General features: G+C 45.7%; 1 protein-coding gene across 6 annotated transcripts in view; it reads right to left on the bottom strand.

The window, feature by feature from the left end:
- Positions 1 to 27,519, bottom strand: part of ST3GAL3 (ST3 beta-galactoside alpha-2,3-sialyltransferase 3) — a 517,471-nt gene that overhangs the window by 152,601 nt on the left and 337,351 nt on the right. For all 6 annotated transcript variants that reach the window (XM_060231666.1, XM_060231665.1, XM_060231667.1 and 3 more), the window contains one exon: positions 16,314 to 16,460. In XM_060231666.1, coding sequence (XP_060087649.1) covers positions 16,314 to 16,460 — 147 coding nt within the window. The remainder of the gene's footprint in view (positions 1 to 16,313; positions 16,461 to 27,519) is intronic.

Genomic DNA, 27,519 nt, shown 5'->3' with positions numbered 1-27,519 from the left:
TCTCCCATTACTTGACCCCCGTCGATGTACTGTTATCAAAACATCATCATAAAAGGTACCCCTAATTAATAAGAACCAAAATTCATAACATCCTCCCACTTATACTTAATCATTATCAAAGATTGTCCAATGTCCTTTTATCTTCCATTATTTTTCTACATATCTTCTGAACTTCTTCCACTCCATCTTAAATACTTCTAAATCATAATCTCTTAAAGTTCTTGTTAACTTATCCATTTCACTCCATGTCATAACTTTTACAATCCAGTCCCATTTCTCTGGTATTTTTTCTTGCTTCCACAACTGTGCATACAATGTCCTAGAAGCTGAGAGCAAGTACCAGATTAAAGTTCTATCTTCTTTTGGAAATTTTTCCATTTGTAATCCCATCAGAAAAGTCTCTGCAACTTTGTTAAATTCATATCCCAAAATCTTAGAAATTTCTTGCTGAATCATCTGTCAAAACATTTTAGCTTTTTCCCAAGTCCACCACATATGGTAGAAAGAACCTTCATGCTTTTTGCATTTCCAACACCTGTCCGGCATCTTATTATTCATCTTTGACAGTTTTTTAGGAGTAAAAAAAGAAAAGAAAAATAAATACATTTTCTGGACACCACTGTAAAAATACATAATGGACACACAGACACTACCTTATACCAGAAACCTACTGACCGACAAATATACCTGCATGCCTCCAGCTACCGTTCCAAACATAGCAAACGATCCATTGTATACGGTCAGGCTCTACACTATAGCCGCTCCAATCCTCCTGACAGAGATTCTCACCTGAGGGATCTACAACAAACCTTTTTGGAACTAAAGTACCCACCTGATGAAAACAGGAAACAGATCAACAAAGCCAGAATGATACCTAGAGAAAACATGTTACAAGACAGATCAAAAAAAGACAACAGCAGAACACCACTAATGCAACTGAAAACATTTCAACGTATCATCAATGACTTACAACCTCTATTGGACAGTGACAGCTCTTTCAAAAGTACTGGGGGTTAAACCTTTTCTTGCACACAGAGAGCTCCCTAGGAGAGCCAGTTTGGTGTAGTGGTTAAGTGTGCGGACTCTTATCTGGGAGAACTGAGTTTGATTCCCCACTCCTCCACTTGCACCTGCTAGCATGGCCTTGGGTCAGCCATAGCCTTGGCAGAGGTTGTCCTTGAAAGGGCAGCTGCTGTGAGAGCCCTCTCCAGCCCCACCCACCTCACAGGGTGCCTGTTGTGGGGGAGGAAGGTAAAGGAGATTGTGAGCCGCTCTGAGACTCTTCGGAGTGGAGGGCGGGATATAAATCCAATATCATCTTCTTCTTCTAATCTCAAACAACTCCTCACATACAACAATACAACATCTCACTTGAGCATGGACCAGAACTTGCAATAAACCCAAGTGCCAACTCTGCTGCCACATACACCCAGACAACACAATCACAGGACCTAACAACATCAGCTACACCATCTCAGGCTCATTCTTCCAACATTATATATGCCATTAAATGCCAACAATGTCCTTTAGTTCTCTACATAGGGCAAACAGGACAAACACTATGATAAAGGATAAATGGACACAAATCTGACATCAGGAATCACAAAACTGAGAAACCCATAGGAAAACATTTTAACCTTCCAGAACATTCAATTGGTGACCTCAAAGTTGCTATTTTGCTGCAAAAGAACTTCAAGAACAGATTGGAGAAGGAAATTGCTGAACTACAAATTATTATGAAACTTGGAAAAACAGGTTGCTTACCTGTAACTGATGATCTTTGATCTGCAGTCTTCTTCTTCTTGCATATGTAATGAGATAAACAGCCAGTATCCCTATTTGAGTATGTCAATACAAAAACATTATTCTGATACACTATTCTAAAAGAGAAATACATTGGAATACTGTGGATATATAGCTATACTTGGTGAAAATGGGTTTACTATATGTAATGAGATAAAAAACCAATATCCCTGTTCAGTCCTGTACTCCCCCATACTCTTGGGAACGTACAGCTTTTCTCCTTTATACCATAAGCCATCCTCCCTTTTCTGGACTCCTTCCGGCCTGTCTTCCCCTTCCTTTTCTGTCTCTGACGCCATTTTCTCTGTCCCCCAATCTTTCCTCGGGTTCGCAAATTTTTACAGAACCTTCATACCGGGGTTAGCCCAAATCATGCTCCCCCTAACAGAGTTATTAAAAACGAAGTGGAAGGGCCCTGAGGCTAAACGGTCGGGGGTCCGCCTCAATTGGACACCCAAGTGCCAGGTGGCATTTGACAAACTGAAGCGACTGTTCACTAGTGAGCCGGTCCTGAGCCACCCTTACGAGCTCCGGCCCTTCATTGTACAATGCGAAGCCTCCGATGTGGCCGTAGGAGCCAGTCTCATGCAGAAGGACGAAGAGGGGAGGTTGAGACCATGTGCCTATATTTCCAAGAAATTCTCTGCAGAGCAGAGAAATTTGTCAGTGTGGGATAAAGAAGCCTTTGCGGTGACTTTCGCTTTGAAAACTTGGCGGTCCTGGCTAGAGGGGGCGAAAGTGCCGTTTGAAATCTGGACTGACCACAAAAACCTCGAAGCTCTTATGGGTAGAAAGAAATTAAGCGAAAAACAGATCAGATGGGCGGGGTTTTTCTCTAAATTTGACTTTGTGCTGAAGCACATCCCCGGAATTAAGAACTTCTTAGCAGATGCTTTATCTCGCCTGCCCCAGCACAACAGCCAGAAAGAGGAGATGGTGGACTCCCTTATTCCCCCCTCCCAGGTGGCCGCGGTGGTAAACACCCGGTTCCAAACGAAGCGCAAACTAGAAGGATGGGGGACGGAGAAAATGGTGTCAGAGACAGAAAGGGAAGGGGAAGACAGGCCGGAAGGAGTCCAGAAAAGGGAGGATGGCTTATGGTATAAAGGAGAAAAGCTGTACGTCCCCAAGAGTATGAGGGTGGAAGTGTTACAGTTTTGCCATTCCAACAAATTGGCAGGGCATTTTGGGTACGTAAAAACACTCCACCTGATCAGCCGACAGTTCTGGTGGCCTTCCCTGAAAAAGGATGTGTCGGAATTTGTCTCCTCGTGCCCCATATGTATAATGGCAAAACGAAGGGGGGGGGGAACCTCCAGGCCTGCTCAAACCAATAGAAACGGCTGCCCGGCCATGGTCAGTGGTCTCCATGGACTTTATTGTGGAGCTACCGCCCTCGCATGGCAAGACCGTGATATTGGTGGTGGTAGATACATTTTCTAAGCAAGCCCACTTCATTCACTGCACTCAACTCCCCACAGCAAAGAAATTGGCTTATTTATTTTTCAATCACTTTGTCAAACTCCACTCATTCCCGGACAAAGTAATTAGCGACCATGGCCCGCAGTTTGTTGCCAACTTCTGGTGGGAGTTTTGCAAATTAACGGGAATGGAGCAGGGTTTGAGCTCAGCCTACCACCCTCGGACAGACCGAACGCGTGAACACCTTGCTAGAGCAATATTTAAGGTGCTACATCAATCACCAGCAGTCCAATTGGGTAGATTTGCTCCCCTTTGCGGAGTATGGCTATAACAATAGCATTCATAGCTCTACCAAGGCTTCCCCATTCCAAACTGTGAGTGGGTATGAGGGAAAACCGATCCCCTTACTACTGGGAGGAGACACTAACAAAGAACCCAGCTCCTTTGAGCACTGGTGGGGCATCCTGAGCAAAAGCTGGAAGGAGATTCAGGAAAACTTAGAGGCAGCTAAGGAAGCATACAAAAAGCAATATGACAAATCCCATGTCCCCACCTTGGACTTTAAGGTGGGGGATTCAGTGTTTGTCTCAACAAAAAACCTGCCACTAAATCAACCTTCCAAAAAGCTGGCATACAGGTACCTAGGACCTTTCAAGATCAAAAGAGTGATAAATAGTCACAGTGGAACTGGAACTACCTAAAATGTTTAGTAAAGTACACACTGTCTTTCATTGCAGTCTTCTTCAGAAGGACCCCGGTTCTTCTCCTTGGCACCCTCGGCCAAGCAGCACCTCAACCTATCCAGATTGGGAATCAGAGTCATCATGAGGTCCAGGAAATTCTGGACTCAAAAATCAGACATGGAAAATTGTACTATTTGATTAAATGGAAACACTTCCCTGCTAGCGAAAATGAATGGGTGGCAGAGAAAGATGTATCTGCTTCTGATCTAATTAATAAGTTTCACAAAAACCACCCTCTAAGACCGAGGGGGTCAGCTTGAGGGGGGCAGTATGTCAAGCTCGACTGATTCTGACCAAAGACTGTTGGGTTCTCGCCTGTCAAAACCAGGCCTGGGTAAAATCATAATGAACCAAATGCTGCTAGTTTATTGACCTTTAGTTACCCCCCTTTCCCTTTATGACTGGCAACTGTTGAGAACAAAGTAATCTGTGCCTTTCCACAGGGCCTCCCGAGGGAGGAAGATTCGCATACGAATGCAACGACAACCAGCTTGATAACTGCCCTGGGAAAGTATCTTTGTAGTTATGCGTGAATGTTCCTTTGCTCCCCACCCCCCATAGGAATCTCTTTGAAGTGTACCTTAAAACTCTTGTATCAATGTATTTGTCTCATTCCTCTCAAGCAACCGGCTTGAGCCAAAGTAACGGTTTATCAATAAATGTAGTCTTAGTATCAATTTTGACTTGTCATTGAATCTGTCTACTTGACATCCTGGGGAGGTGTTTTATCTTCTTTGTGGTCTCTGTTCAGTCACACACTTGGGTTCTAAACCGAGCCATGAATCCTCCTTGGAGATTTTAAAGCTACAGCCTAAGCTCCTCCATTTGATGTGCTTCCCCTTCCCCTGGGGAGCAGACACACATTACGCATGCCTAGAGAGAGGGAGAGCACGCCACCCACTCAGTTTCTTCCAGCCACTACCAGCAGGTCCCAGAGGAGAAAAGCCAGTAGCAGGGAAGGCCAGGTGGGCGTGTGTGACTGCATAGATGACCACTTGAAGATCATTAGTTACAGGTATGCAACCTGTTTATCTTCTTCGTGATCTCTGTGCAGTCCCACACTTGGGTAACTGGCAAGCTACATATGAGGATGGAGGGTGCTGGCCTGCAAAGAAAACACACATTAAGCAGCATACCACACATACAGAAGCACATTACCTTAAGGGTGTTCAGTGAAAAACTGATCGCAGGACTGCTTGTCCAAAGGAGGCATCTCGTCTAGCTTGCACATCCAGGGCGTAGTGCTAGATGAAAGTGGAGGAAGAGGACCAAGTAGCCGCAGCACAGATGTCCCCCAGTGTGATGCCGTCCAAGAAAGCAGAGGAAGTCGACACAACCCTAGTAGAATGTGGCCTTAACATCTTTGGTAAGGGTTGTTTAGCCACTTCGTAGCATAACGTGATGGCTGATGCCACCCACTTGGATAGACACTGTGTAGAGAGTTTGGATCCCTGTTTGGGTTTACCATATGAAACAAACAGGTTAGGATGCTTACGGAAGGGCGCTGTTTGTGACAGACAGAAAGAGAGAGCTCTCCAAACATCTAGAGCAGGGGTGGCCAACGGTAGCTCTCCAGATGTTTTTTGCCTACAACTCCCATCAGCCCCAGCCATTGACCATGCTGATATAAATAAAATTGATGATGATAGGCAAAAAACATCTGGAGAGCTACCGACCACCCCGATCTAGAGTGTGAAGAGCTTGTTGGCCAGCGTTCTTTGGCTGTGGAAAGAAGGTTGGTAAGACAATGGGTTGTGACAGGTGAAAACTGGAAACAACCTTGGACAGGAAAGACGGGTCCTGCCTAAAGACTACTTTGTCTTTGTGAAATATCATGTACGGGGTGTCTGAGCGTAGTGCACACAAATCACTTGCTTGCCTTCCAGATGTCAGTGCAACTAGTAGAGCTGTCTTCCACGATAGAAGTTGCAGAGAGACCTTGGTCAGAGGCTCGAACGGTGGACGAGTCAATTGGGTGAGCACAAGTGAGATGCTCCAAACAGGGACAAGAAGATGCTGAGGAGGGTGTAGGCGTATCAGTCACCTGAGAAAGGATTTGGCGAGGTGGTGAGAAAAACCCATGGAACCATCAATCAAAGTGTGATGAGCTGAAATGGCCAAAAGATGCACTTTGAGGGAGGAGAAAGCTAAACAGTATCCTTCAAGGTTAGAATATAGGCCAAAATATCAGGAAGTGGTGCCTGCTCTGGGTGAGAGCATATGGGTTTGATATAGTTCGAAAATCTCCTGCACTTAGATATGAACCACACGTGGAGGGTTTTCTGGCATTCACAATCACTTCCTTCACATTTGCAGGTAAATCATGCTTTTATCTTCCATGCTGTTAGCTTGAAAATGGATGGATCATGGTGGAGTATCCTCCCATTATGCTGAGAGAGGAGATCCAGTACACTCGGGAATTGCAGGTAAGCGTTCTGGGATAACAGAAGAACTTTTGTGAACCAAGGTTGTCTTGGTCACCATGGAGTTACTAGAATGCAGTTGGTATGGTCTGTTGAGATTTTCTGAATGGTCTTGGAAATCAGAGGAATAGGTGGAAAATGTAGTTTAGAGGTCCTGATCAGCGTTGTAGAAAGGCATCCCTCTTGGACTGAGTCGTTGCGGGACCTCTGGTGTAGAAGGTAGCACATTTGGTGTTGGTCGAAGTTGGTGTTCTGACGAAACGATGAGCTCGGGGGGGATGAAGAAACTCTATTGCATATCCTATGCGAATATCCTATGTGAGAATCCAGGAATCCGATGTAATTTCCTCCCCAGCCGGAACAAATGGTGACAGCCTGGTTCCCAGGGTAAGTGTGTCGGGTTGTAGAGGGTGCATAATGTGTAACGGAGAAAGGGGGAAGTCAAAGAGACTGCTTTGCAGGTGGTGACATCGCCGTGGAGGACTGCCGTTTCTGCTTAGGTTGATAAGGATGTTTTCCTGCAGGTGCCTTGCATCTCCAATATTCGGACTGCTTCGGGGACCTGGAGTGTTTTCTGTATGAGGCTTTCCAGGGTTTAGATCTCTGGAATTTTGATGTCTGAACAGAGGAAACACCTAGGCTCTTTGCCCTTTTACGTCGTCGATAGTAGTAAGAAGCTCATCAGTTGTAGAATGAAAAAGGCCTTGTATGTCAAAGGGGAGATCCTCAACTTTGAAGCGGATATCTGGTTGCAGAGATGTATTGCATAGCCAAGCGAGGCGACGAAGAGCTACAGATGTTACCAGGGCTTTGGATGAACAGGAGACCGCATGGCAAACAGAGTTGATCTGCTGTCTGCTCACTCTGGACAATTGAATGATGAGATCAGATGCCTTCTGCTTGGAAGCATCTGGCACGTCAGGTAAAAGGTTGTTGAATTGGTTGGCCAAGTGGAAGGTATATGCAGAGAAATAAGCCAAGTAGTTGTGGATCTTGGCTGTAGTGATGGTAAGGGAGTACAGCTTCCGTCCTCGACCCACTTCAGTCCGGCTTTCGCCCGGGCCATGGGACGGAGATGGTGTTGGTCGCCCTGGTAGATGACCTTCAACGGCATCTGGATCGGGGCAGCTCGGCGGTGCTGATGTTGTTGGACCTATTGGCTGCGTTCGATACGGTCGACCATCAGTTACTGACCTGCCGCCTTGCCGACGCGGGGATCCAGGGGTTAGCTTTACAGTGGCTTTCCTCTTTCCTCGAAGGTCGGGGACAAAGGGTCGCGATTGGGGGTGAGCTATCCTGGAGGTGCATGCTTGATTGCGGAGTGCCTCGGGGGCGGTTCTCTCCCCGATGTTATTTAACATCTATATGCGTCCCCTTGCCCAGATTGCCCGAAGGTATGGGCTGGGTTGCCACCAGTACGCTGATGACACCCATCTCTATCTGCTTATGGACGGCCGACCGGTCTGCGCCCCAGAAAACCTAGACCGGGCATTACAGGCTGTGGCTGGGTGGCTCAGACTGAGCAGGCTGAGGCTAAATCCAGCGAAGACAGAGGTCCTTTGCTTGGGTCGTCGGGGTCCGGGGAGGGAAATCCCCCTGCCAGTTTTTGATGGTGCGCCGTTGATAGCGGCGAACAGGGTCAAAAGCCTGGGGGTGCTATTGGAGCCCTCCTTAACGATGGAGGCTCAGATAGCAGCCACTGCCAAGTCCGCATTTTTTCATCTTAGGCGGGCAAGGCAGTTGGCTCCCTTCCTGGAGCGCGACAATCTAGCAACAGTGATCCATGCCACGGTCACCTCGAGGTTGGACTACTGCAATGCTCTCTACATGGGGCTGCCTTTGTGTCGAACTCGGAAGTTGCAGCTAGTGCAGAATGCCGCGGCCCGGCTGCTGTTAGGGCTCCCAAGAAGGGAGCACATCCGGCCGGGGCTCCAGGATCTGCACTGGCTGCCAATAACTCACCGAGTCCAGTACAAGGTGCTGGTTATTACCTTTAAAGCCCTATATGGCCTAGGACCTGCCTACCTGAAGGACCGTCTCTCCCCACATGTTCCCCAGAGAGTACTGAGATCGGGAACTCAAAACCTCCTTGTTATCCCCGGGCCAAAAGAAGCCCGTCTAAAGTCTACCAGGGACCGGGCCTTTTCTGTTATGGCCCCTTTGTCGTGCCTGCCCCAGACCCAGCCCTTGCTAACTCAGAGCAGGAGCCACCTGAAACTGATCAGGCCACACCAGGCCCTAGCTCAGCCCCCGCCCTTGCTAACTCAGAGCAGGAGCCACCTGAAACTGATCAGGCCACACCAGGCCCTAGTGCATCCCCTCCTGAATCACCACCTCCTGTAAGCCGGCTATGTGAGAGGAGGCGACAGGAGTTCAGAAACAGACGCAGAGATGCACGCATGCGTGGGAGGAGAGATCTCAGCCCGGAGTACTAACAAGTTAACAAGCCAGCACAGTATATCTGTAACCCTGACCTCAAGGCAAACTGTGCTGGCAACGAACGATCCTCCTGGGACGTGACTACGCTCTGCACCCTCTTGCTTGCTGCGAGAACCCGTGTAACTCCTGACCCGGCCTGAACCTTGGACTTGAACTTCTGGACTCTGACTTTGCTTTGTGGACTGACCTAGGTAATTGGCGTTGTTTTCTCTGGCTTCCGACCCCCTGCATTCCTGTGACCAAGCTTTCTGTCTCCTCCTTCGGCCGGACTGATTTACGGTGTTGAAATAATTGGACTGTTTAACGACCACCCCTGCGTTCCTCCCCAGCCGGCTGACAGAGTTCTGGCCAGCTGCCGGACGTTGGCAGCCGTCGTTCCTTATCTGCAACCCGGGCCCTGACACCCTTCCTGGTGGAACCAGCTGCCGGACGAGGTGAGGGCCCTGCGGGACCTTGCTCAGTTCCGCAGGGCCTGTAAGACAACCTCTTCCGGCTGGCCTATAACTAATCGGCACAAGAAACTAAGTGTGGTTTTACTAGACTTCTGCTGCTTTTAATGTCTTATTGTTTTAAATGTTTTAAATATTTTAAATGTTTAATTATTTTAATTGTTTAAATGCTTAAACCCTATTTATGTGGGATCCTATGTTGTAAGCCGCCCTGAGCCACTTGGTGGGAAGGGTGGGATATAAATCATAAAATAAATAAATAAATAAATAAATAAATAAATAAATAAATAAATACCCAGGGTGTCCAGTTTTCTACCTTCTTTGTCGGGTGGAGCCGGATGATGAGTTTGTTTGGACTTGGTAGCCGAATGAACTATGACAGAGTTAGGGGCAGGATGAGAAAAAAGAACTTGGTTTCAGGGGCGTGGATCTTGTAAAGTGAGTCCAGGTGTTTGGATGTTGATTGGACCGATGCTGGTGTGTCCCAAGCTTCCTTGAGTCCCTCAAGATGTACAGGCAACATGGGTAGTAGATAGCCGGCTGGCAGGGAGGATTGGACTATGTCATGAACAATGTCTGACACTTTTGGTGTCTCACTAGACAGCTTGATGTTAAGAGCTTCAGTCAGACTAGAGATAAGGTCTAGATAAGCCTTGGAGCCCTCTAATGGAGACAGATTTGCAGGCTTAGAGATGTCAGCCTCATGGGATGCCACATGGACATCCTCAGTGGAGGAAGTAGAATCATCAGAATCAGAAGACAAAGAAGATGATGATGGTTCCAGTTGGACCAAAGAGGCAGTCTCGTGAGCTTGCAAGCTGGGATCCTGAGTTGCTTTGGGAGCAACCACCATGGTGGACTGTGGTGCAGATGTAACCATTGCAGGTAAGCTCGAGGGGTGATGTACGTTGGCCAGAGTAATGGTAGAAGTGGGAGGTGTCCTCTGACACATAGGAGCTTCTCTGGACCTCAGTTGCTCATGTCAAGAGACGTAGTCATAGTATCTAATGTGTTTGTAGTGGAAGGGGAGCGAGAATAGTAGTGCTGGCAGTACCTGTAATCTCTGGGGGAGGGTGAGTGTGAGAAGGAAGACTCCCTATAGTAGTGTCAGGATGGAGAGCGTGATCGTCGAATCCTATGAGGATGCACTCTGGTCTCTGGATGCTGGTAAGTTGGTGAGTAGCTGGAATCCGTGGGCAGCTGAGGTTGTTGGATTCAAGGGGGATGATCGAATCTGTGAGGCAGAGCTGGATTGACCTGGACATCCCTGAAAGAGTTGGATCCCAGAAGATTTTGTTGTCGAATCCGAGACTGGATCTCCACTCCTGACTGTGGGTCGGATTCGAGAAAATCAGAGGGAAAGTTGCTGTGAATAGATGGCGAACGGGATGGAACACTGATGATACGAGCAGTCCCGGTCGTTGGGTTGAAGAGGATCGGTAAGGAGCCAGGCGGCATTGTAGGAGCCGAGGTTTGGCTGTCAGAAATTACATCAGTTGGTGCTGAGAGTTCAGGTGGTAACGATGGTTTCGAGGGCGCAGGCTGCTTTGTAGCCATTGAATCCGAGGGCTGCTCGGAGCGGTTTTATGCTTCTTCAGTTTGCTGAAGTTAAGGCAATGGGGGCAAGTATCCACTTTGTGAGATTCCCCTAAACAGACCAGGCAATGAGAATGTCCATCCGATGATGGGATCTTTGCCCCACACCTCCGGCACTTTTTAAAAGTGACTTTTGCTTCCTTCCCTTCCATAAAAATTGAAGATAGTTTCGACACCGACGGATGGAAGGGGGGGAGGGGGCGCAAACACGGACAAACAAATAAAGTCTCTTTCTCTCTCTCTTTTTAGAAAGAAGGGATTAACAATACCAGATGAAGAATGAAAGATGAAGAAGACAAAGATGAGGAGCAGCTGAGGAAAATCAAGGGAGCGCAGCAAGGTAGGTCTATCAGGAGCAGCGGTAAAGAAGAAACAGTGAGTGGCGTGCTCTCCCTCTCTCTAGGCATGCGTAATGTGTGTCTGCTCTCCAGGGGGAGGGAAAGTGCGCCAAAAAGGAGGAGCTTAGGCTGTAGCTTTAAAATCTCCGAGGAGGATTTCTGGCTTGGCGCAGAACCCAAGTGTGGGACTGAACAGAGACCACAAAGAAGATCAAACACCTCCCCAGGACTGAACAGGGATATTGGGTTTTTTATCTCATCACATATACTAACCTTTCAGGGACAACTCCTCCAAGAGCTATGGCTGACCCAAGGCCATTCCAGCAGCTGCAAGTGGAGGAGTGGGGAATCAAACCCAGTGCTCCCAGATAAGATTCCGCACACTTAACCACTATACCAAACTGGCTCTCTACTAACACTTCTTCCACTAGATTTTAATGTATTCTTTTTTCTAATGGCAAACTGGAATTATGTTTACATGTGTGTTACATGTTTAAATCAAACCTCTGAAAAACCTATGCCCTCATTTAAACCCTGAGCTAACATTACAACAGACTCCTGTGTATTGCAATTCACACCCAGGATATTTAATGGGTTTAGTTAGTACATGGACATCAATCTGCTATCCCAACTTAGTTGTTGTTTCAGCCCAGTTAACAAAAACAAGCAAACACCAGACCTCAACTTGTGACTCTTTTAATCTGCTAAAAAAACATTTCCATGACTCTGCATACTAACTCACTGCCCACTTTCTCTATATTTAGGACTGCTTGCCATTCAAATACTTTTGTCTGATGAAATGTGCTTCTAGCACACGAAAGCTTACATTCTGAATAAAACTTTGTTGGTCTTAAAGGTGCAACTTGACTCTTGCTTTGGTATAAAAGTTGTGAGCTACTGGCATTAAAGTTGTGAGCTACTACATAAATTATTGTGCTCTGGGGTCATCCTTCCTGAACTAAGACAAAAATGTGTGAGCTGGAGGCTAAAAATCTGTGATTCTAGCTCACACTAACTCAGTTTAGAGGGAACACTGATTGTTACTATTGTGTTTCCCCCAAAATAAGACACTATCTTATATTTATTTTTTCTCAGGGGGAGCCGACTTTGTTGGTGGGGCTGGCGCTAGTGATGCGTGAACTCCTTTCCCCTAGCCATTCGCGCGTGCGCAATAGGATGCCTGCCACCGCGGTTACCACAAGCGCACCCACACATGCGCGAACGGCTAGGAGAAAGGAGTGATGTGGTTGCCACCCGCGCAAGTGCAAACGGCTCGGAGAAATGAGTTGTAGCAGATAAAAGGTATTTAGTCTTCCTTACCACTCCGCGCCGAAATTCATGGCGTGGCTATGCAGATACGCTGCATAGCCATGCCCATCACTAGGTCTTATTATCAGGGTAGGGCTTATATTTAACAAATGCATAGAAATCCTGCTAGGGCTTATTTTTTGGGTAGGTCTTATTTTCGGGGAAACACGGTAGGTACAAATAACCACAAACATAGCAAAATTCAAGAGGAAATCATCTTTTCTTTTGACTCAGCTATTGCCAGACATAGGATAGCAGACCATGGGTCAATCAAATAGTTTCTTCACTTGTAAAAATGAATGTTAGGTGTTTAAAACCCCAGAAAGAAAGGATTCCTAAGAACTACATTGCTGGTGAATAAGAGGAAAAAACCCAAAATAAACAGGAGCCAGTGACACTAAGGATTAGGTTTGGCATGAACTGCCTCACAAGCCAACATTTGGAATAAACTTGGCCTGATTTGCAGTCCCCAAACCAATGTTTGGGGAAGGCACCTTCTGTGTACATTTGCTGGATTTTGGTCTAGTTCAGTTCAGGTCATTTAAACCTAACAGTTGAGCAGCACATGTCCACAGTTGACTGTTAGGTTTAAATGGCAGTTTCACTTCACCCTACTTCCAAGTGGCAGGAAGTGAAATGGACTCATGAAACGACTGCCATCCATTTTAACCTCACAGCTGACAGGCGCACTTGCCCCGCTGTTAGGTTACCCCCCCCCCCCTTTCTCCCACACACTGACTGGTTTGGGGCATTTTTGGCTCAATTCAGTTTGGGGGCTGTCTGAGTGACACAGTAACACAGTTATCTCAGAGTGACACAGTTATGTCAGAAGTCGTCTGAGCCCCTTCCAGTGTTCTCTAATCAGGGATCTTGTAGTGTTTTACAATAATTCAAAATACAATATAAACAATAAAATAGATTAGTTAAAAAAATCAAAACAAACAAAAACAAGAGTCTGGCTGCAAACATCAGAAGAATGCACCAAGAACAAGCTAAGGTCCCACTAAAAACTAAGGTCCTATACATGTGCATTCTCTGTAGTGGCCCTAACCTATAGAGTGGCCCTAACCTATAGAATGAGGAGGTCAGGAAGGCTCCCATGTTTTTAACTTTCTGCAAACAATGTAAAACAGAACTATACTCCTTGTGACCTTAATTCCCAAGCAGGAACAAGTGGGAAAAGATGGGCCTTCAGTTAGCCTGGTCCCAAGCCACGCAAACCTTTAAAGACCAAAACCAACACCTTCAATTGGGCTCAGGAGTGGATCAATAGCCAGTGTAATTGCTGTAATATCAGGACCACATAATCCCAGTGACTGGTCCTGACCAGCAGTCTAGCTATAACATTCTACAGTAGATGCAGCCTCCAAACACTCTTCAAGGGTAGTCCGAGATACAGTGCATTGCAATAGCCCAGTCTGGATTTGGCTAAGGCATGGATTACTTTGGATAAATCTGGCTGATCCAGGAACAGACTCAGTTGATGCACCAGCCAAAGCTGGGCAAAAGCCCTCAGCAGCCACCTTTCTAAGGTGACTGCTATGCCAAGTAGCACTCCCAAGGTGTGTACCTGGCTTTTCAAGGGGAGTGTAACGCCATCCAAAACAGTAAAGATCTCAAGTCCCAGATCTGCCTATTGAGCTTTACAGGTAACAGTGAGGACTCTGAATTGTGCCCAGAAGGAAACTGCAGCCCGTAAGTTTTCTTTTTTCAGTATTGGCAAGATATGCTCCTTCCTGTTTTCAGTCAGCAAGCAGTCTTGCAGATTCTTTTAGGGGTACAGTCAGGGCTGGCATGTGGGAGTCAACGAGGTAGGCAGCCACCTGGGCTGCCACCTCACTGCAGGGGCAGGGGACAGGTGCCCCCTCTCCATCCTCATTGACCTGCAAAGCCAGAGAGGGCTGGGCAAGGGGCAGCCCAAGCTGCGTGTTCTCAAAGAAAGAACATGCAGCTTATGCCGCCCCTTGCCTGGCCCTCTCCCACTTCAGAGGCAGCCTCTTCCCGGGAGAGGGCCAGGCCAAGAGTTTGAATGAAGCATGCGTGAGAAAACTCTTTGGGGGGGCGGGGTTTGTCCTGGGGCGCCAGAACCGGGTACAGTCTTCAGAAGTGGGCCCAGGTACGGAAAACCCCAGACTGCGATGCTATCAGAACATGTCTAACAGTGGCATGGTAACACTTTTTCTTGAAAGGATTACAACTGACAAGCCAATAAAGGCTAAACATAAAATTCACCCCCTCTCTCACAAAAAAGTAGCAGTGAGTGGGGCAGGAATGGGCAGAAACAGTACCCACATGTCCTGTCATTCTTTGCCTCAGGCTGGGCTCCTGACCTCTAGGCAGCAGCCAGGTCCCCTAGGGATCTTCCCTGGCCTTGCAGGGTGTGGATGCCACCACTGTGCCCCCTCCTCAGTCTTCTATCTCATACTGCAACACCCTCCTGTCCCCTGAGGTCCTGCACTCAGCCCTCCTTCGCCCTGACTTAGGCACATAAATATAACCACAAGTAGTCTCTCTCAAACAACATGATACAGAACTATACATGTGTTGCTATAATTTAATGTGTTTGTTTGTTTGTTCATTCAATTTTAATATGGTCAACAATCAGCACAAATCAGAAAAAATTTACAAAAGCTAAAATACTTACAACATATTTGAACATCGCATAAGATAACAGTGGGAAGTTATATAAAATAGCAATTAAAATTTGGCTTCAGAACATAATATATCATTGTGAACTTTACATGCAATTGAAAAGAACCTTGCACAGGACCTGTAATCTGTGGGTTCACTCCCATAAGAAGCTTCCTAGTGATCTCAAAATTAGAAAGACCGAAATGGCCCTGAAATCTACTCAATAAGGGACTAATTAACCTTGCCTGTATCTCCTGGTAAAACTGGCATGAAAGGAGAACATGTTCAACACTTTCAATGGCCCCTGCTCCACAAGGGCAGACCCTCTCATTCTTAGGGATCTTTCTATATCTCCCCTCTAAAACTGCAGAGGGGAGTGCATGCCATCTAGCTAGGGAAAGGGCTCTACGATGAACAGGGGATTCCAGGGATGAGAGATACGCTGCTGGTGCTACAATGTATCTAGAATTATCTGGTGCCAGCAGATAATTTAATGCATACAGATAGATAGATAGATAGATAGATAGATAGATAGATAGATAGATAGATAGATAGATAGATAGATAGATAGATAGATAGATAGATAGATAGATAGATAGATGAATTTATTGTCATTGTTCTCAACAAAAAGAGAGCAACGAAATGAGGTGCTCTTCCACAAACATACCAACACATCAAACACACATATTCATAAACCATTTAAATACATCTAAAACCATTAAACCATTAAAACCATTAAAACCATTTAAATACATCTAAAACGGATAAACAGCATGTATGACCAAGCCTTTTGGCTGGTTTAATCATTCTGTGGTACATTACAGTTTCTTTGACATACCCACCCACCTACCATGGAGTTTTTAAAAAAGATTTGAATGCTCCATTTTGGGATAACATGACTATCTAGCATTTAGTAGAAGGTGTTGCACAAAATATAGAAGTGATGTGGCTGTGTGAAACAGCATGCTGAACTAGATGGGTCACTGGTCTGATCCAGCAGGGCTCTTATTATGCTCTAGTCCCTGTCCAGAGGACTTACCAGCTACATTAGGAAGGGATTTGGGGAAGAGGGATCAGAGTTTATCATCATATTTTGTTTTCAATCAGCAGCACAAAAGAACGCAAAGATGGTATTGGGGTTAAGCTCCCCTGCATGCTTACCCCTCTGCCCATCAGTCCATTGTTGAAGGGAAGGCCAATAAAGCTGAAAGCTGCCTCCTGGATAAAATATGGGTTCAGGATACGGATCTCATGAGGCTCTCTTGGAACTTGGGTAGCCACAGACTTCCAAAAGCCATCAGAGGCACTCTGTAGAAATGAAAAGGCATACACATTCAGTGAACTAGGGTGCTACAATTCTATTTCCCCTTTGAGCCTTCCCAGGCTGCAATTAAGAATGTGATCCTAGCCTCCAACAACAAATTATGCCAAGGTGAAGCCAGCTAACAGGAGATATCTAAATGATGGGTTTCTTCTAGTTATTCTTTACAATAAGAATAACTAGTTATTGTAAAGGATAACTTCTAGTTATCCTTTACAATATATTACATTGCTATGTTCAGTGTTCCTTGTCAGGTCACATCTGCATTAAAAGCCAAGGCAAATCAACCTTAATTTGGAAATGCCATAAATACAGTGTGTGTGTGTGTGGGGGGGGGGGAATACCCAGGAAGAATGAGCACAATAGTTGCTTTACTAGTGTTGAATCTTCTGAGTGCTCTATAACTGGTCTTAGACCAGTTATAGCATGCATTATTAATTAATTAATTCAATTTATTGAATTGCCCCATCCCAGTCAAAGCTGGGCTCTGGGCAATGAATTGCATAAGGTCCTGTAGGGCCTGGATCTCCTCTGGCAGAGTTCCACCAGGTCAGAGCCAGAGCTGAAAAAGCTCTGGCCCTTGTGGAGGACAGCCAGACCTCTTTAGGGCTGGGGATCACCAGCAAATTGCTGCCAGCAGAGCATAACGCTCTACCAGGGCCTTGAGAGGTCTGAGCTGAGGAGACGGTCCTACAGATATGTTGGTTCCAGACCTCTCAAGGCCTTGAAAGTCAAAACCAATACCTTGAATCTGACTTGATACTCAACTGGAAGCTAGTGTAGCTGGCACAACACTGGTTGTATATGTGCTGTCTATAGTGTTCCTGCCAGGATCTGTGCGGCTGCATTCTGGATCCACTGGAGTTTCCGGGTCAGTTTCAAGGGTAGACCAGCATAGAGTGAGTTACAGTAGTCTAGTCCGGAGGTGACCCTAACATGGATCACTGTGGCTAGATCTGAACAGGACAGGAGGGAAGCCAGTTGCTGAGCTTGACGAAGATGAAAAAATGCCACCTTGGCAATGTGCTTGACCTGGATCTCCATAGAAAGGGAAGGTATCCAACATCATGCCCACGCTCTTGACAGATGGTGCTGGTGTTAAAGGTGCCCCATCCCCCCCAGTCACAGGACCTCCATTTTTGACGGGTTCAGCCTGCTCTTTCTTAGTCAGCCCACCATGGCCTGTAAGCCTTGGGCCATATCTTGTGGGACATTGCCCAATTTGTCATCCAAAAACAGATATAGCTGGGTGTCATCCACATATTGGTGGCACCTAAGCCTGACATTGCATACCAGCTGGGCTAGGGGGCACATATAGATGTTAAGCAGTATATGGCCGAGGACCTACCTACCTAAGGGACCGTCTCTCCCCATATGAGCCCCAGAGGGCACTGAGGTCATCTGGGAAAAACCAGCTGAATATCCCTGGGCCAAGGGAGGCCAGACTGAAAGCCACCCGGGACCGGGCCTTCTCTATTACTGCTCCACTACTGTGGAACCAACTCCCTGAGGAGGTGAGGGCCCTATGATGTTTAGAGGGATTCCGTAGGGCCTGTAAGACCCACCTTTTCAAGATGGCCTTCAACTAGTGAAAAAACTTGTGACAAAACTAGATATGCTGCTAGAAATGCTTTTATTCTTGAAACGTTTTTACTTCTGAAATTTATTGAAACCTGTTTATAACGCCATACTGTTATGTTAATTTTAATACTCTGTAATTGTTTTAACCATGTTTTATAAGTATAATTGATGTAATGTGTGTTTTATGTTGTGAGCCACCCTGAGCCTGCTCCGGCGGGGAGGGCGGGATAGAAATAAAAAATTATTATTATTATTATTATTATTATTATTATTATTATTATTATTATTATTATTATTATTATTATTATTATTATTATTATTATTATTAGGGAAAGGAGTGTCCCCTGAGGAACAGCACATAAAAGTGGGTGCCTAGTGGATATCTCCTTACCCTGTACCACCCTTTGTCCCCAACCGTGGAGGAAGGAGGAGAGCCATTATAATGCTACCCCACATATTCCCATGTCGGTGAATCAGCAGAGCATACTCCACTGTGTCAAATGCTGCTGTGAGATCCAACAACAGCAGCAGCAATGACCTACCTCAATCCAGCTGTCTAAGAAAGTAATCTGTTAGGGTGACCAACACAGTCTTTGTCCCATGGCCCGGGCAGAAGCCTGACTGGAACGAGTCTAGCACAACATGTCCTCCAGAAACAGAATATGCAATCCTAGAAACAGAAATTCTATTTCTATAATTGCATTTTTTTATTCATATGGAGCGTCGTACTACTGGGAAAAGTATGGCATTTTACAGCAAAAAAGGGGAAGGAAAAACAGGGATTTTAAACCCAGCAGCAACTATGGTTTCTGGCCATTGCTCAGAAGATTAGAGTTTTGCTATACTTTTCTATTTTATTTATCTACACATTTTTATCCCACTTTTCCTCTAAAGGGCTTAGGTTCTCTCCTCCCCCATTTTATCCTCACAATAATCCTGTGAGGTTAGGCTGGGTCAAAGTCATCCAGTTAACTTGATGACTGACTGGATAGCATTTGAATGTAGGTCTCCCCATTTCTGGTATAGAATTTTGGACTAGTATGATGTGGACTCCACTACATGACCTGTTCTCATGGATGATATTCATACTGTAAGAATATTTAAACAGCAATACTACGTCCACTAGAAAAAAACAAAAGTTGAAGGAGATGATATGCATAAAGAGGAAATACAGTATGTCACAGAAGAGAGTACACCCCCTCACATTTTGTAAATATTTAAGTATATCTTTTCATGTGACAAGGCTGAAGAAATGACACTTGGCTACAATGTAAAGTAGTGAGTCTACAACTTGTATAACAGTGTAAATGTGCTGTCCCCTCAAAATTACGCAACATAAAGCCATTAATGTCTAAACTGCTGGCAACAAAAGTGAGTACACCCCTAAATGATAATGTCCAAATGGAGCCCAAATAGCGGTTTTCCCTCCCTGGTGTCATGTGACTCATTAGTGGTACAAGGTATCAGGTGTGAAGGGAGAGCAGGTTATCGCTCTCACGCCCTCATACTGGTCACTGGAAGTTCCACATGGCACTTCATGGCAATGAACTCTGTGAGGATCTGAAAAAATGAATTGTTGCTCTACATAAAGATAGCCTAGGCTAAAAGAAGATTGCCAAGACCCTGAAACTGAGCTGCATCATGGTGGCCAAGACCATACAGTGGTTTGACATGTTCCACTCAGAACAGGCCTCACCATGGTCGACCAAAGAAGTTGAGTGCCCATGCTCAGCATCATATCCAGAGATTGGCTTTGGGAAATAGACGTATGAGTGCTGCCAGCATTGCTACAGAGGTTGAAGGGGTGGGGGGTCAGCCTGTCAGTGCTCAGACCATATGCTGCATGCTGCATCAAATTGGTCTGCAGGGCTGTCATCCCAGAAGGAAGTCTCTTCTAAAGATGATGCACAAGAAAGCCCGCAAACAGTTTGCTGCAGACAAGCAGACCAAGGACATGGATTTCTGGAACCATGTCCTGTGGTCCAATGAGACCAAGATAAACTTATTTGGTTCAGATGCTGTCAAGCGTGTGTGGCGACAACCAGGTGAGGAGTACAAAGACAAGGGTGTCTTGCCTACAGTCAAGCATGGTGGTGGGAATGTCATGGTCTGGGGCTGCATGGGTGCTGCTGGCACTGGGGAGCTACAGTTCATTGAGGGAACCACGAATGCCAACATGTACTGTGACATACTGAAGCGGAGCATGATCCCTTCCCTTCAGAGACTGGGCCGCAGGGCAGAATTCCAACATGATAATGACCTCAAACACACCTCCAAAACGACCACTGCCTTGCTAAAGAAGCTGAAGGTAAAGGTGATGGACTGGCCAAGCACTCAATAAACCCTATTGAGCATCTGTGGGGCATCCTGAAATGGAAGGTGGAGGTGCGCAAGGTCTCTAACATCCATCAGCTACGTGATGTCATCATGGAAGAGGACTCCAGTGGCAACCTGTGAAGCTCTAGTGAACTCTATGCCCGAGAGGGTTAAGGCAGTGCTAGAAAATAATCATGGCCACACAAAATATTGACACTTTGGGCCGCATTTGGACATTATCACTTAGGGCTGTACTCACTGTTGCCAGCAGTTTAGACATTAATGGCTGTGTGTTTGCGTAATTTTGAGTAGATTCACTACTTTACATTGTAGCCAAGTATCATTTCTTCAGTGTTGTCACATGAAAAGATATACTTAAATATTTACAAAATGTGAGTGGACGTACTCACTTCTGTGACATACTGTATACTCATGAATCAATTCAGTTCTCTAGAGCCACAAACTATACCACAACTTTGCTTTCTCAACACAAGCAAGGTGAACCTCAACTCAAGCTACATATAATGAGAAAAGGGTGCTTAGGCTTAACTGTTTCTTGGACTGACCACCAGAACAAGTAATAAATCTCTCTGTTTCACACAGCAACTGAATAGACAGCATGCCCTTTGCACCTATGGACTGCAGGAAAAACTGAATATCTGCAGAATGAAACACCTCATAAATCCAGGGAAGGGAGAACCCTGACAGATGAGGAAACTGGGCTCTTGGCTTATGTCTAAAATGGATTAGGTAGCTTATTTACTGTAGCTTGGTCTCTGCTTCTTATGGTGCCCCTGGGAAAACCAACTATTCAATGTAAAAATCACAGCTGATTAAATATTAGTGGAATCAAATCTAGCAATTCCAATTGCACAATGCCTGCTATGCCACCAAGTCCTGCAATACCTAACCCAATTCCTTGCGTATTGTTTTCAAAAGTATTCAAGACATATTTTGAACAGCAAGATAAAAATTTCACTGAAACTCACTGGGACTTGTCGAACCACAACATCTTACACTCTTCTGTTCTGCAGAAGCCTACTGCTAGAACCATGATACTGACACCACACTAATACTTCAGCATCATTATCTTGAGCAGATGTAACAACTCCCACAGACAGACATGGCAAAACAGAAAGCATGTTCATCACTTATAAAGGAGGAGTTACAGGCAGTTTCCTACACAGGAAATGATAAGCTATGTACAGCTCCTAAACAGTAGCTTGGACTTTAACGAAAGAAAAGGCAAAAATATAAAGAGTAAATCAATCAGAAGATACATGTATAAGATTTTCTACAAATGGCCACCAGTTCTTCTTAGGCTTGCATTGCATATCATCTCTCTTGGAAAAGTGATGCAAGATTTGCTGACTGAGATGACTTGAAGGATACTGGCCAATTTCACAGTGTGACAAGCTGCTGAGAGTTCATTATCACAAAATTGATGGCTAAAATCCACAGTGTAGTGCTTTGAATACAATTTTTAAGTAGATTGATTTTTTCTTCCCTGTGGTTTTCAATCACAGTATTTACATACTGAATTAAATCTCTTTCTACATTCTCTTCTACACAAGCTCCAAGGCTTAAACTCTATATGGCAGCTTCCCTGTTCAAAAGCTCAAGTTGTTAACCTTGAAGGATCTAACCCTCCCCCCCCCCCCACAAAAAAAACTCCCTCTGGAATGTTTGAATCTCGCAAACAGGAGCAAAGAAAAGGTTAAGGTTCCTAAATACAAGCCAAGGTGTTATATATTGGCATATGGTCCTGTTACAAAGCTTGCTTCTGCCCTCCAGGATCCTAATGCCTACACTGCAATTGGCTGTTCCCGGTGAACTGGCCAATCGTGGCTCCAGGCATGTAACTACTATATGCAAATAATAGGATCCTGGATAGACCAATAGGGTGGTTTCCCACTGACTTAATTGGTGTGGTTTGGTATGTACCTATTGTATATATTCCCTGCCTGTCTGTGTATCTCCTCAGTCCCCGATTCAAAATAAAATGGAGTTTCATCAACTCACAGCTGAACTCACAACACTAGGTTTATCTTAAATGTCTCATAGCCAGCAATATCTGTGCGTAAGCCAGAACACTGGACAACAGGCAAACAGTCTTCATATATTAAAAGTGTGGTGAGGTCTGTTAAAAAAAACTCTTTTTAACACCACTGTGCTTGAACACAAGATATATACCTCTGTACTCACTGCTCAAAAATAGCGGAATCTATGCATAACATAGCACTCTTGCAAGGAATCAGGATTCAAAAGAGGCACTTACAAAACTCAAAAATATTCTGGTGATTAGCATGCATAATAAAAAGCTACCAATATTCATAATATTTTAGCAGTAGAAAAACGCACGTTTTCAGTAATTTTCACCTTTTTGTAAAGATGTTCAGCTATTCTTTTTTACTCATAGATAACAGAACAAAATCTTTGTGATATTTGCTGATGCCCAGTGAACCCATGCGAGGTCACAATATCAGCTCATAAAAGTAGAAGAAATAGAAATAGCTGCCAAGGAAGGGGTGGGAGCAGAATGATGTTGAAACAGCAACTACAGGAAAGAAAAAGGTGTTAACCAAGTTTATTTTTTATTTAAGGAGAATATGCACACCATCTAACAGTGCAATCCTGATCTAATTCTCAACAACAAACTTTGGGCACACTGAGGTTTGGTCTGTATAAAAGATAATACATGTCTGGAGGGAGATAGGCATGGGATTGGAGGGAAATGACATTCTGGTCTACTATAATCATGCTATTCTTTTTATGCCTACTTATACTATTCAAATGTGCTATCACATTCTATGCTTTATAAATGCAAGCATTCTGTTCTTTATGTCTGGGTTCCAGTCATAACTCTGTGGCTTTGTTCTACAGTTCCTTGCTTCCTAACTACAAAGCCCAGCTCTACCACGATGCAAACCACAGACAGACAGCTCCTCAGACACTAACCCCTGAAGGCTTTAGCAGCTGGTAGCAAGGTATTCTCCCAGCTGATGTTCTGCTGGGGCAGCCACTATTATGTCTAATACTCTGATTAGAGACAGATGCTTAAAGAAATTTCTAAAGCTGTTCATTCCTCTGGGGATACCTGCCCTTCTTTAGATTGAGAGGAGCAGACACACAGGGCAGTTAACAAATGCCAGGTACTACTGAACACCACACAGGATCTCACTCATGGGATGAGATAACATTTGCATCAAATGGAAGATGTAAAAAGTGCAACCCTGTTTCACATCTGGCATCAGAATAGTCTTTTTACAATTGTGAATCTGTTGATGGGAGTTGGTTCATTGAAGTAACTCAGCTCAGAAACCAGAAGATCAAGGAAGGTATACTAACAGATTCCATAGTATCACAGCAGCATGGCCAATGATTAGTGAAAACTCCACAACGCTCAGGTTTTATCCATACAAGTTGCTGTGACTTTCTTAGACAAGATCACTATATTTCCAGCTATCTACATGATCACTGATTTGGCATCTTGATCACATCTATGACCAGGGAAAATGACCTAAGATGGCATCCAATTGGTGAGGATAGAGAAATATGGAAGGCCCAATGCTGTATAATAACCGCTACTATATGAAAATGTGAATGCAAGCTCCCTGCTGGAGCTGACCAATACATAGTTCAACATCCTGTTCTACATGGCCATTAATGGAAGAATAGGCACACTATAATCAGTAAGTCTGCTAGCCGGTACTTTCTTGAGAGCCGTCATTCAACTACTTTATGTCTCCCTTCTCCTAGATCCACTCTCCTCTCCCCACAGGTTATTTGAGTCTGTCTTCACCATCAAAATGGAAGGTTATATACTTATAGCTGCATGTTACCCTGTGCCAGCATTAATTACCACTTGACAGTGCATCCTGATTGAAACAGAACAACTTGGGCAGAGAGCTATGCATGTTACCTAAGCAAGACATATCTGATGTCTTGTTTGAATGTTGCAATGAATGCACCACTGGTGGTGGTGGTGGGGTTGGGAGGGGAGGCCAGATTTGTGTAGGGATCTTAGCTGAACCAAACTATCATACTTTCAAGAAGGACAAGTTAAGTAATTTTCCCAGATCTGACAAGTCAGAGTTGCAAGACAAGCATCACCTCAGAAGAGTCCAAATGAAAGCTTCCTTCTATCTGACACCTCTGGCACCCCAGCTAGAGCAGCTCACTCTTAGTCAAAGGCAAAATCTGTCCTTCCCAAATAAACTTTGAAATATGGTTGCGCAAGGAGGGAGATTTTTGGATCCAGTCATCATGAGTATCCAGTCACCCTTGTCATGTTTTGTGCATATTCACAGAAGGAAGCCTTATAAATTGGACTTTACTCTGAGAATCTAACTATCTCCATATTGCCTACTTACCTACCAGGTGGATTGGTGAGGAATTCACCTAGTTCTCCACTTGAGCATGAAAGGAATTCCCCCTCCCCCTCCTGTGGGGGGCTCTGGCCTGACTCGAGGCAGTCCATTGGTGTCATGTATAGTTACTTCCTCTCCCCAGGTGATGGAAGTCTACAGAAGTATTGCTGAGTCCAGTAAGAGTAACCTTTGACTGACAGAACTAAATAAACGTTCTGATGAGTATTTTTAAAAGACAAAGCTTTTCTGTGATTACTTTCACCTTGTCTGGATTGTTTGGTTAAGATAAAATTTGATTAGTTTACAACTTTTGGGGATGAGGTTGTATTCTCCCCATTTTATCTCTACATACACTGTTTCTGGATGGCCTCATCAAATCCCATAGCTTTCAGTATCAGTTTCAGCTGATGACATTCAGCTCAGCCTCTATATACCTGAAATTTCTCCTCACACATCTTCAGTTGCCTGTCTGATATTACCATTTGGCTGTCTCACTCATCGATATGTGTGTAAGCATCTGTATAAGGAACATGCACCTCCCCCAGCCCCTGTGGAGATCACTCCCAGAGTTGTGAGACATATGTGGAGGAATAGCTACATAGGCTTGGAGCTGGAATGAGGTGGGACAAGCAGATTAAATTACTTTTCTGCAAGAACAGATCTTGTGAGGGAGCTCTCTTGTCTCACTTCAATTCAAAACTCTAACCCAGGTGACTGTTTCTCTGGGCAGGATCTCTTGTTGGAGACAACCTGGTTCTGAGCTATGCTACTGAGTCTTGTAATGGCCTTTGAAGTTGCATCAAGGCACTGGATTGCCAGGAAAGTTTTGGCCATACTGTATCACTTGGATTCTTCGATACCGTGCCTATATCAGAGTTGTCGGGTCTTCGGTACCCCTCCCGGTCTCCCGGCGTCGCCGTTGCCCCTCCCAGGCACTCTGGGGCGTTCCCCAGAGGTCTCAGAAACAGGGGGGTGGGCGCTGGGTTACTTCACCGCAGGCCCCCGTGTGCTGCGGCTCCTGTCCCTCTCTCTCGCGAGGCAGCCTCTTTGAGCATCAGCCAGCTTCCTCAGCGACCTCCTCCCTCCCTCCTTTTATGCTTCCCGACCCAACCTTCCCCCTTCCCGGGTCCTGCCCCTCTCTGGCTCCTTCCCCCTTCAAAGCCCCAGACGCCCGGGAGAGGCGAGCCAGGGCTGGGCTGACTGGGCGTGCCTCGGGCGTCCTAGCCCTCGGCTGCATGCTGCGATGGGGCGTCTCGCGCTGCGACGAGATGAACGGCTCTCCTCCTCCTGGCCCGGTGCTGGGCTCAGCTTCTCCCTCTTGCTCCCCGGCGTCTTGCCCTGGCCAGACTTCGCGGACTCGGAGCCGGGCTCGTCGTCTGGGAGGCGTCGCTCGGGTGGCTGCTGGCGCCCCGTCAGTCGAGGTGAGGGGTGGGGCCGCCACGGGGGCTTGGAGAGGTGGGGAAGGCTCTTGGGGCGACGACGAGGGCTTGGAATGGCTGGCAGGCGCCGGGGGGTCTCCTCCACGCAGTCCCCGCTCGGGCTGGGCGGGACAAGAGTGCTGGACAGCAGAAGAGAAAATCTGACCAGAATTGTGCTGTCTCCAGATATGAAGAACCCAGTGCCTCTGAAGTGCATGGGGGATCTGACGGGGGCTACTAGAGACAACCCAGTTTGAGAACTCAGAGCTGTGTTATTGATCCTTGACTGAACTAAACTGGAGCCATTTTTTATTCTTCAAGTCTGATTATGCTTGTGCTCTTCTTTCTGTGTAAAAAGTTTGCTTCAATATTAGTAAGGTATGTTGCCCTCAACTACGCACATCTTATTTGTCAGTAAGGACAAAGACATGATTAGGTGACATAGTATTGATTATTTCAATAAGACCCTTCTCTGGTGCAAGACAGGGCCAGGAAGAGTTAATAGCAAAGACAGAACCTTGAGACACATTAGCTGTACATTCCAAGAGGAAGACCATCCCCAGAGCTGCCTAGGAAAGGTGGGTCTGCCCATCTCCTAAGTGACCCTAACCAAGGTAGAGCTAGAATTAGGAGCATTTAATCTGGCATGCAACCAAAGAGAGGTAGGAAAGTTCTCTATCAAATCTCTACTTCTCTCCAACCTAGCCAGCATATAGGTGAGATTACTATGATCTGCATTGTATGTCAGCATGAATGCACTCCAGAAGTAAAATCTCAGGAGTATGAGTGGGGTTACTGGGGGAGTGCATGCACATGGTGGAAGAATGCTCCGAATGAATTTTCTATTGTCAGTTGTAATGCTATCTTCATGTAATAATCAATGCACTTTTAATTCACTAAATCTTGTTGACCTCTCAGACTGAGTGAGCCCTCTCTCTGTTATGCCAAAGAAGTGGATGAGGTCCTATTGCCTCTTGACACCCCCAAGAACTGATCTCTCTTGTGACAGGGTGGAGGTGATGAGCTGTGTCCAGGGCTCCAGCAAGGGGCTGGAGTCTCTACTGTCATCTGGGCCACCTGACGCTGCCACACCTCACTCCAGAGGATGAAGCTTGCCCCTGCCATCCCTCCCCTCCCAAGTTTCTGGTAGCCCAGTGTACTGTTATCTGAAGATACTGATTCTTCCCACTGAATGGACTTGTCCTCATCTGCTGGCCCGAGGGACTCTGAGATGCCCAATGTCTGCAGGACCACGGAGGCTGCCACCACTACCTTTGCCTTGTAGGGATCAGGGTGTGGAGCTGGTCCATGAAATCAGCTGCAAACGTTAGGGGAAAGGGTCCTGGGATAGGGGGAAAGAC

The sequence above is a fragment of the Heteronotia binoei genome, chromosome 2, assembly GCF_032191835.1.
Source record: "Heteronotia binoei isolate CCM8104 ecotype False Entrance Well chromosome 2, APGP_CSIRO_Hbin_v1, whole genome shotgun sequence".
Lineage (NCBI taxonomy): Eukaryota > Metazoa > Chordata > Lepidosauria > Squamata > Gekkonidae > Heteronotia > Heteronotia binoei.
Note: the sequence above shows the minus strand (reverse complement) of the source record. Positions and strands in the feature narration are given on the sequence as shown.